This window comes from Lineus longissimus, chromosome 7 (genome assembly GCF_910592395.1).
Source record: "Lineus longissimus chromosome 7, tnLinLong1.2, whole genome shotgun sequence".
Classification (NCBI taxonomy): domain Eukaryota; kingdom Metazoa; phylum Nemertea; class Pilidiophora; order Heteronemertea; family Lineidae; genus Lineus; species Lineus longissimus.
The window spans coordinates 7,229,057-7,240,015 of NC_088314.1; the positions used below are offsets into that span (position 1 = coordinate 7,229,057).

The 10,959-nt window shown below is 41.1% G+C and overlaps 2 protein-coding genes across 2 annotated transcripts in view; both read right to left on the reverse strand.

Annotated features, from left to right (window-relative positions):
- Positions 1–1,395, reverse strand: part of LOC135491171 (beta-1,3-galactosyltransferase 5-like) — a 40,224-nt gene extending 38,829 nt beyond the window's left edge. Inside the window, exon 1 of the mRNA XM_064776870.1 lies at positions 996–1,395. The gene's annotated coding sequence lies outside the window, so the exon portion shown is untranslated. The remainder of the gene's footprint in view (positions 1–995) is intronic.
- Positions 1,396–5,501: 4,106 nt separating this feature from the next.
- Positions 5,502–10,639, reverse strand: LOC135491217 (uncharacterized). Its single transcript, XM_064776945.1, has 6 exons — positions 10,546–10,639; positions 9,881–10,117; positions 8,590–8,880; positions 8,055–8,148; positions 7,232–7,410; positions 5,502–6,673 (listed from the first exon to the last, which is right to left on the reverse strand). Exons 1-6 carry the CDS (start codon positions 10,598–10,600, stop codon positions 6,405–6,407), a joined length of 1,125 nt encoding a protein of 374 aa, XP_064633015.1. The 5' UTR covers positions 10,601–10,639; the 3' UTR covers positions 5,502–6,404.
- Positions 10,640–10,959: the final 320 nt, after the last annotated feature.

Consider the following 10,959-nt stretch of genomic DNA (forward strand, 5'->3'; position numbering starts at 1 on the left):
CTATTAACCTGACAGTAGAGTGCGACGGGAATGTCCACATGATAAAAGACTTCTAAGTGTGCTACGAATCGAACTAATGAAAAAGCTTTTAGAGTTCCGCAAAAAGTTCACCAACGACATCAATTCGTAAAAAGCAATCACTGATAGTAGTTGCGCCGCGGAATAATGGGTCTCTGAGCTTAGCGAAACTGCATGGCACTGTTCATGCTCTGACGAAATCAGCGGGAAGTAATGGGCGTTAACGTTACTGATGAATACGGAATTCAAATTTAAAGTGCAGTTTCATCATGTTTTAAGTTTATTTATTACTGGATGCATTGCATTTCACTGTGTGAACGCAAGACATACGGTAGTAAACTTCAATTGCACGTACTTTTACCTCCAAAGCAGACATTTAAATATACATTTAAAAATACACAAAGAAATGTTTATTCTGTAGCTTACGGTGGCTGTGAAAGGATATCACACCGATGTAGCTTAGCCAATATGCTCTCTAGATTTGCCTATACGTTGGTAGGACCCGCGTTATTGTTTCTAGACTCCCAAGGCCCGCCCTTCGTCGAGTCCAGGTATATGACTAAACCAGCAATGTGGACCAGATCGCTTCGACATACTATCGCCGCGATAAGCAATAAAAGGATCACTCGTCAGCAGGTAAATCCCGACAATCGCTCGTCTTTGGGCGCTTTATAAGGACTATCGTCGTATTCCCCAAAATTCACAATTTTGTCCAGCCCTTACGTTTTCGTCAACTTATCCTCGTAATATCTTTGGAAGACAATTAGGTGCAGAATGCGCCCCGCTAGAAAGAATACAGACACCATACAGGTATTTCAGATTTGTTGTTATGAAAACTGCTCGCGCCTGACAACCAAAATATGTGAATGCAGGCGACAGGATGAGAAGAGTATGATATCAGCATTTCCCGGCCCTCCCACGACCGAGCATATCATATTTGCAATACTTAAGGAGGACATTGAATCAAAGTTACTCACCAGTGAACTGTATTCCTGGGCACAAAGCCGCGAACAAAACCATCAGCAGTTAAATCCACCAATCTTACTATTCCACCTGCTGCGTTCTCCGTTATCCTAAGATTCAACTGAACCATCCGAAGACAAAATCCGAACTGAAGCGTCTGCGAAGCGCTTGTAAACGGCTCGGGTAATACTATCACTAATATGAACTGGTTTTATCGATAGTCAGTGGTAGCGGTCACGCAGCATCGGTAGAGCAACAGTGAACAGTGTTTAGTATGATATAGTACCCTTCTCTCTTGGCTCTGATATGACTTGGGTCATGCGATGAAGACAAATATCACAATCGCGACAGTTTCAAAAGATCTGCCTCAACGTGGTGATTGTTCCGCGAAAAAATTGTTAGACAATAACATAGATCGAGTTGCGAAGGTCTTCCGTTTCACAATCTACATGTAAATGTAAGGCAGATGATACGTAAGAAAGTATTATTCGCCTTTTCGTAGTTCGAAATTAAGAGAGTAGTCTTAACTTTGTGTAGGATTGCCAAGTCAAAATGCGGATCCAGAGTTGCAGTGCTATAAGGAGGGACGAAATGAAATTTCAAGGCAATGATAACCTTCACCAGAAGTCGACATGTAAGTCAATAGCAAACAGATACATTGTATTAAGCGCCGCGCTTACAGAAAGTCTTTCTTTGAGACACAGAGCATCAGCAGCAAATTTGACTTGTCATACGCGACTATTTACATGGCACTTACCAACCTCGCAACCAAGTCGATCAATCACTTCAGGCTCTAATGTCGGTGGAGCCATTAGCTGTTGAGTACGTTCAAGTCTGATCTCTGGAAGTAGGGTTAAAGATATCTGTAAGTGTTGGTCATTCGAATGCTCTCTCGGCCATCTGGTAGCGGAAACTGGGTTGGGATGAATGATAGGTCGCCGAGATGAGATATATTTGAATGTATCAATTGGTACATGTATCTGTGTGCGTTGAGTGAGAAGAAAACGGTGGTCAACGGGTCAGACCAAAGTCGCCAAATGGAGCATGTTTCCATTTGGACTGTTTCCCCTTATTGTTTAGGCAACACTTCATGGAAGTGACATGTGTTATCTGTGTTCATTTGAAAAGTCCTCGACTCTTCACCTGACAAATGGTGCAGGTTCCTGTCCCATATCAACCTTTGACATCCTATTTTCTTGTCCTTTTATTCTGTCATGTTCACATTTCAACAAAGTCACACCGCATATTAACTTCACCTTGTGCTATCGGTGAACCCGTTGAGAGAAACAAGGCCAGCTTCTTCTTGTTCAAAGTAGCAATCCTGTCGTGCCATAGTCTGGCAAATGAAAAAAAAGTTATTGACTTGACCTTTAAGAAACGAGCGGGTACACTCTTCATGAAAGGCTCCCGATTTTGAGGAAGACGTCAAGTTTAGGTTTTTCATCACTGCGAAGCCCAAGCATGTGGCATTAGCACCGAGTGCTGCGTATCCCGTTTCGTGCCAGGCAGAATGCGAATTGATTCTTTCTTGAAGAAATAGCTTTACCATTTTAGAAAGCTGTATATCATTATTAGCCAATTAGATGGCAAAACTTGTTTACCTTGCATGAAACATCGCTGACTCAAAGCAATTTATCAAACGATACACCAAATGACCAAGAGATTAAAAATGCGAAAAAAGATAAGCTACGGTGCTAGAATTCGCACCTTCTGTAATAGAGATGGTGGAAAAAGAAAATGAGAAGACCAGCTAATTATCTCTCAGACAAAATACTAGTCGAACAGATGGGCGGCCGATATTACGGATCAGACAATGTATGGTACGAATAAAGACAAGCAAACACTTCCACTGAGTATTTCTTCATATCACTTGCCATCGTCTCTATGCTCTCTTACAATGTATGTTCACTACAGTTTAGTGCGTTCACTCTTAGAGATATAGGTTTTTGATCTTCGATTTGAATTGATGACGTCAACCGAGAAAAAACAAATCCCCTCGTTCCGTTATCGTGCACGGATCATAATCGGAACCTCCCTATTGCCATAAAAAGGCGAGGCTGTTTATGTGGCACATCAGATATGCACTATCAATTTTCATCATCTAATAGCTGCCATCCCGATGCCCCAATTTTGCGGCCACAAAATAAACGACCAACGATATTAGATACTTTCAATTCTGTCTGCCTATTGTAATGCAAACTCATCTATCTGGTCTCGGAAATTAGGAAATACGGCATTCATCTTCTTCGACATTAGTCAGGTCATGATGATTGATGAACTCTAGAATCAGTGGGAAGTGAAATCAGTATGGCATCTTTTGAACTCCTGCGCAGTCCCGGAACAAGATTATTGACGACCTCGCTCCGTATGGTCATCTGCCACTACAGGCCGCCATTTTGTTTCACCCACTCCATAATTCTTGAATTAGATCACCAACGCGTGAAAATGCCAGAATGATGTCGATTTATCAGCCCTGAATTAACTGATACATAATTTGAAAAGATACAGTCTTTCAGTTCCAGGGTTTCTGTCTGCAGGTCATCCCCCCCCCCCCTTTGAAGAGTTTTCTAAAATTTGTACACGATCTCTGAGCAAGTCCTACAGAGTGAGGTCATTTGGTCGCATACACGCTTCCAAACGACGCAATGTAGATACGCCAGCAACACAAGGAGGCTAGGGAGGTGTTCGGAACGTAAGGAATGATCACCGCGTACATGGAACATGACGTAGGTTGGAGAAATGTCTTGATTAATGCATCTTTCCAGTTCGTCGCCTCTAATCAAGAAATTCCCAAAGGTGCCTGAAACTTCGAGCGATGTGGCTAAGGAGAAGTTAATGGTAACTGGTTTCCGACTGGCGGTTCTATAAGTGTCAGTAAAACCCATTACCGTGCGTGAAAAGGCTGTTGAAGCAGAGAAAGGGAGGACTTTTGAGGATTGATTTTGTTCTGTTGTGGGAGCTTCTGTAGTCGATTACGAATCTCAAATTCTAACGTCGGTAAACAGCCGAGATGTCCGAGGGACTTCATGATCTAATGGTTCGACGCACCTCCGTCCAAAATTAAGATTTATTTCCGTCCGCGCTATAGTCATATCGCATCGTCTTCGTGGAGAATGACTACTACCCATCCAATACTCTTACAAACACAATGAAAAGAAACTCTTGTTATGTGTTCCGTCGTGTTTTTCATAGTTCGCAAAACGACCTGTTTTCTTTGCCTAACTTCCGACTTTTGCCATCAACCGGAAATTAAAGTCACTTCCTGTGCCTGAAAGAAGAGGCGGATAAGCCGACTCGACTAAACGAAGTTGACTACCGTGAAAAAGAAGAAGACACATTTAGCCTTGCAATATGAACTAGCGCTACAAAGTATCTATGCTATTAAAATGGTTTGTTGGTTGATTACCTCGTATGCAAACTTATCCCATCTCACAGTAAAATATGATTGTAAGTCCTTAGCGCTTTTAATGTAACATTCTTAAAGTGCTTTCACTTATTACCTATTATCATTTTTGTCATTACCGGTAAGCTAATATTGTTAACGGCTCAATAATTTTAACTACATCGACAGAGCAGCTGTCGAGTTAGTTTTCTGCCAATAAAGAGTGGTGTGAATTTCTGATAGATATGGCAATATGGATTTATCGCGGCCAAGTGTGCCACAAAATCTTTGGTTTGAGTGCCAGCCTAATCAACAGGGGCCATGTCTTCAACGTTTGACAGGACCGCTACTAATCTCTGTGGCCCAGACATTCCACGCTGTTGTGTTGTTCTCTCCATGTTGGAGCTTTGGCAACACGCTGCCAGTCGAATGACTACACCGGAATATACCGCAATAAGACTCAGCCGAATCTTTTCTCACACTAAAGGCCGAGTGTATTGCACTCTTTACACACCTCAATTTCACCAGTCAGGTTGGGCGGGTCAATTGTACTGGAAATTTATTCCCCGCTCTACGATATATTGATTGGGCACTGTGACTTAGGTGTAAGCATTACACTTCCGGTAAAGGCCGGATTCCACAAAATCGCCACGGCTGGGTCGAAGTAGCAAACAATAGGAAGAAAACCGCTGTTTCCTTGATTAACTGCTGCTGTGGAATGCAACCAACACCCGTTTGCATACTAAACAATCACCACAGCTCACATTTCCGCTAATCCGTATTTTGACGGGTTGTCATATCAAAGATCGAAAACGAGGAAATTGATTGCGAATATGATAGATTTTCTGTCATACTCTTACGATGGTCCTGACTGCTGGCAGAGACGAAGGATGATGATAGAACAGCCACAATATATCATGGATTTGGTTCTTTGATGCCTGCTGTAACCATTATCTAGCTGATTTGGCGTAGGGTCCCGACTTTTATCCCCGCCAAATGGCTGGACCCTGTTGGCTTAGGCCTACATGTTGGCGCACCTCTTACTACTCTATAGGTCCGTGTTCTGGATAAAAAGCTTGTACACTCATCAATAAAACTAGTGCTTTTTGTCATACCGATCGTCTGAAACAGTTATTGATAAAAAGTATGTTATGAAATGTGTACTTAGAGTTGGTGTATTGCCTTAAATTCCCCTGGAGACTCTTTGAAGAAAGCTTTCTTTGACTGGCCGGCACCATGACCTATACTTTGACTTATAGTAATTTGGATTGACAAAATTCGTAAAGAAAGACACAATCAAATATTTTGCTCCAACTGTTGGTGATGGTTGCCCACTTCCGTTCACCGATTCGGCCGAAGACTCTGCGATCATTCCTGCAAGATATGTGATGCCTCTTCTACTAATCTGTGCCCTAATAGCCCGACCCGAGGGAGGCAATTCCGATTTGTTGTAATATCAGAAGTCGTCTAATATGATTCAGCAGATATATACACTGGACTCATCTCAAATCAATTACATGGCGCCGCCGCCGGCTGATTCTAATCACAGGAATCGACTCTTACATTTGCCGCAATATATCCCATCAAGTCGTAAGAATGACCAGGGTCGCTTCGGGTAATCACTCGGACACGTTCTCGGCAGACCGAAAAGGTTAGACATCTGAATATCATGTTTATCGCCCAATCATGCAGTCACACTGTGCCACCGTGTCTTATGAAATTATAGCCAGGATGCCAGGCAATGAGGTGCGATAGTATTCAGATTCTTTACTCGCAACTAAATGCTTCTGTTCTGTGAAACCACATCCTCATGAAATCGGATGCTAATGTTCGCTTCTTCAGCCCTCCACACAAACCTCCTTAGACGTTTCCCCTCGGCGGCTTAAGAACCGGTGCCCAGCCAAATGGGCCAATCAAACCCCTCCTTACAAAATAAACGAATTTCCTGGTCGCGTGACTACAAATGGTAGTAAACAACTTATTAGCAACAAGAGCAATAAGAGTAGTATTTATTTATTCTAAGTGTGTGGTTATATAGTTCCTACATGACAACTGAACATTTCTCCACTGGCTTCACCCAAGTCATAGCTCGCCCACGGCCCGTGTATTCTTCCAAATCGATCCCTCCTTGAGGTAGGCGGTAAAGCTTGCACTCTTTCCTCATGGCCGAAGTAAATGTTGCGGCAACGCACTCAGCAGATTTCACGCATCTCATGACGCAGTCCGCTTTACCGACTTTTGGTACATCGTAAGGTTGAGCTCCCTTTAAACTCTTATATAAGTAGGCAGTGAGGGAGTCACAACTAGGACCTTAAACAAGAATAAGACAAGTTACATATCTCAAATTTGATGATAAATGGAACTACACAAACTCAGGGGGGATACTAACGGGTTTTTCATTTCCCTCACGGCCTCTATGGGGTGCTTGCTTGTGTTGACTGGAATTTTCAAATGCTCAAAACTTTTATTTTTAAGAGCGAACAGAAAGTAACTATGGAAAAAAAGCCTTGTATTATTGTGACCTACTTGTACATAACACTATTCGTTGCACACTTAGTGATTTACAATTAGGAAAACGAGAAATTGACATGTTATTAGGACAAAAACATATGAGTTATGGGGAATTAATACAACAGTAAAGAAGGAAATAATATATGAACCTAATTACCAGTTATTGTTAATGTTACCTAGTAATTTTGCAAGCAAAATTACTTTTTGATTACTTTTTGATTAAAAACAACATTATTTAGGTTTACACTTACAACCCAACGATCTCTCTTATTCTCATATTCAGTAAAAAAAATTATTATACATTCTGATAAATGTTATCTCGAAAGCGTGAGATGAGGTTTCTTATCTGTCACCTACCATTTTCATTGCAGACCTTGACCGCTGTGAAGTTCGAAACCGGGGTATTCTCGTCATTCGGGGTTAGATCGTGATAGAATGTAAAATGAAGTTTGTCATTCTCGGCTTCGTAAGAGACGGCTTTGCATAAATCGTCAATGCGGCACGAATACTCTCCCGCGTTGAAGCTTTTTTCATATCTGAAATTAATCATAATGATGCCATTTATCGATGTAGCTGCTAGAAGCATACTGCAATATAAATCGCAACTGCGGTTATTAAACATGGCCTATATTGCTGTTTGAACGCCAACCTCGGCATTCCATTCTACTTCTGTCAAACCGCAAATAACACTTCTTTACTTGCACGTTTTCTTTTTTCAAACTGCGAACGATATGGTACAAACACACATCATTAGAAACTATCAACAAATATTGCACCTAAATCTGATGCTTTTGGAATTTACCAATCCCTTTTCCTTACATGTTCCCCTAATACATTACACGTTTTAATTTGTTCTCTCTTTCCTCGACTCCCCTGCGATTTGAAGGGCAACAGCGGCATTTCAGAAACAATTCTATTGCTGTCAAAACCTAAACACATGGTAACTCATTCCTCGTACAAGATTTCTCTTTCGACCTTAACGTAGGGAATGCATAGTTTAGTGCATTACATGTATACATATAAATCAGATATTCCGTTTAAATGTGACAATTAAAAATCATTTAGCTACTGTTAAATGTATGTTCCATTCATATAATTCCATAAATGCCCCTCCTTCTCCATACATGTTCCCCTCCTAAATTCCGTGATAAAGTTGTCTTATTTTGTAATTTTGACGAACCTCATAACTCTGTATGCAAACTTCTTTGAAGGCTGACGCATTGCTCCGAATCTTAGGGGACACAGAATTTGCTTTCGAGGTGGCAAGTGATTCACTGAAGGCAAAGAGTTGTTTGATTTAATAGAGCGGCAAAAGGGAAGATTACAATCAGAATAGTTTACGAAGTTCTTCTTCAAGGATTTTTATGGTGGCTGCCATAACGATATTTCAATATGGCCGCCCAAATAACGAAGGTTTGTCCATATCTTTAATTCTAGAACAGAATTCAAGTGTCCCATTTGTTTCCTGTGTCAGGAAACATTATATAATGGGTCTAAATGTATCAGAAATTGGTCCGACGACCGCTACATGTGTTATTAGAATGGTCGTCATATCTTTTTATCCCTCATTTTTTAGTCCTATTTACAGCAAAAAGAAGAGTACTAATTGGTGTATGACAATTCGTTGACACTGTTCAATTGTGACTCCATTCTACTTTGATTGGTCTTTCTTACTGTCCTTAAGTTTAGGGAAGGTAACGCAAATGTCAACTTACGGTTCTTCAAAAATGGGCACTTCTTTTCAAACATTACGCAGCAGTCACCCCCGGATATGTAGCCCATCACGAAAGCCCTTCTCGGGTGAATCCTACACTCTCTCGTCTCGTTCTTAAATGTGGCGCTGTCGCAAACAGTTACTTCTTCGCATTTCGCAGCACATTCGCCTTCTGTCTTGATATCCGGTAGCGGCTCCCAACTTCCGGCCAACATCATAGCGTCGTTGACCCTGGTCATGGTGCAGTTCCGAAGGGCAACTTCAATATTGCCGCCGGCATTTTCTTCTGAAACTGTGCACGTAAGAGTTCAAATCAAAGTCGATTTTTTTTCCGCATGAATTTTTCAAGGTATTGATTGGACGTCAATTAAGTGTCGACCAATAGATTGCATTCGATTAATTTGGACACACCTTGTCTGACGTTTTTGAGTATTTCCGTTTCAGACTGGTTTTCCTCATTATTTGGGGGATGCTAAAAAGAGATTGACACATTTCTGTCTGTGTCATATTGAAAATTCATGGTTTAACTAGCTGTCAGTTGTTTGCGAATTCTCTGGTCGAAAATGTGGAAAAGTCAAAATGTTACACCTATACCAAAGGTGTTGAACAGTTATACCTATTCCTGTTTGGATACTAACTACATTTCCTTGTGCGTACGTCAAGCGTCTTCAATAAAAGGGACGTTAATAGATCATTAGATAGTCCCGGCATGGGTATGACGTATCCGTATCGAAATGACGTACCAACGCGATACGGATACGTTACAGATACGTCTTCATTTTTAGTTCCGGCAGTGCCACCTTTCCGTGTGAAACGCCGTCATGGTAAGTCCACAGCCTCCGGATTTTTCGTCATTTCGAAGCATTTGCAAATCCTTCTTTTCTTCACCAAATTTACAAATTTTACAAATCCAAACACATCAAACGTGATCTACACAACCTGTAAAACCATATTACTGGTTTGAAACAGTTAAATATACCACAATTAAGCCGAAAAACCAATACGTACAGCGACTCCGTGTGAAATACGATCCAAACGTAAATACCTATTCGTCTGCCGTGTGCGTAATGAGAAGACGGCACGAACTGATGACGTCATACGCAAATTCGATACGGATACGTCATACGGGCGGGAAATTTGAACTTGCCGGAACTATCTAATGACTTATCACGGATTCTTATACGTATACGCATCAAAATGTATACAATATTCGTCCTCTTTCTACAGAGTTTTATCGGCGTACTTACGTGATAAAATGCGGTTCTCAATCACTCTAATATAGGAAATCTTACCCATTTTGTTATGGAAGTGATAATTCCTGATGTAAGTGTCGACCAAAAGGGGGCACTCGCTGGTCTTCAGCCAACAGTAACTGCGGCTACCCAAGTCGTTAAACAGGAAACTCTTACAGTTGGGTAATGCGTTACATCTCGCCGCACACACGCCTAGTGTTGTTTGCTTAATCGACTCAATGTCGTGTCCAGGGCAGTCTCCATTTCGATGAGTGTATCCCTCCAGTTGGCTAAACTCTGTGATAAAAAAAATAATATTCGTTGGTAATCGTTATCAACAGTTGGTTAAGTACTTTAATTACATCATGGTGAATAATGATGCGGTTTCGCAGGCTTTCGTTTTGTATCACTCGTATTACTTTTACCGGCTCTTCTTGCTTGTTACGTAACATCTGACATTTCTTTCCAAAGGCGGGATACCAGCCGTAGGCGGATTATAATAATGATAATAATGAGACTTAGTATTATGAATCAAATCTTCAAGCTTCAAGAGTCTGAGCTTCATAAGGGAGGCACCCGCTTCGTTTCAGAGGGACGAAAGAGGACTCTCTGCGCCCAAAGCCGAACGAAGAACCTGACAGATTGCGAAACTTGACGATTTCAGGAATTTAAAATGTAAACGTAGTAATAAATCGCAAGCAGACTGTCGATAAATTTCCACTTACCATCGGCAATTACCATTGCATTCAGCAGGCAGGAGATCAAAATGAAATAGAACATCTCCTTTTTTGGATTGTCCAATCTGCGATGATATCCTGCTGTCGATGACCGAATGCAACAAGTAACTTTGAACTTATATTACTATTCACTAATTGCAGGACAATTGGACTATTATCAGCGGAATTGCATGGAAGACTAATTCAGAATGATTACGGTACAATTATATAAAATTGCTGATATGATTTTAAGCATGTAAAATGTCACTACTGCAAAAATTCCTATTGCCTATTGTGTCTGATATGATGAAATGTACCGTTCACTGATTGAAAGACAATACTTGTGCATGTAGGACTATAATTAGCGAATTTGAAGACAGCTTCACAATATTTGTGAGACGTCACTTATGCTAAAACTCCAAT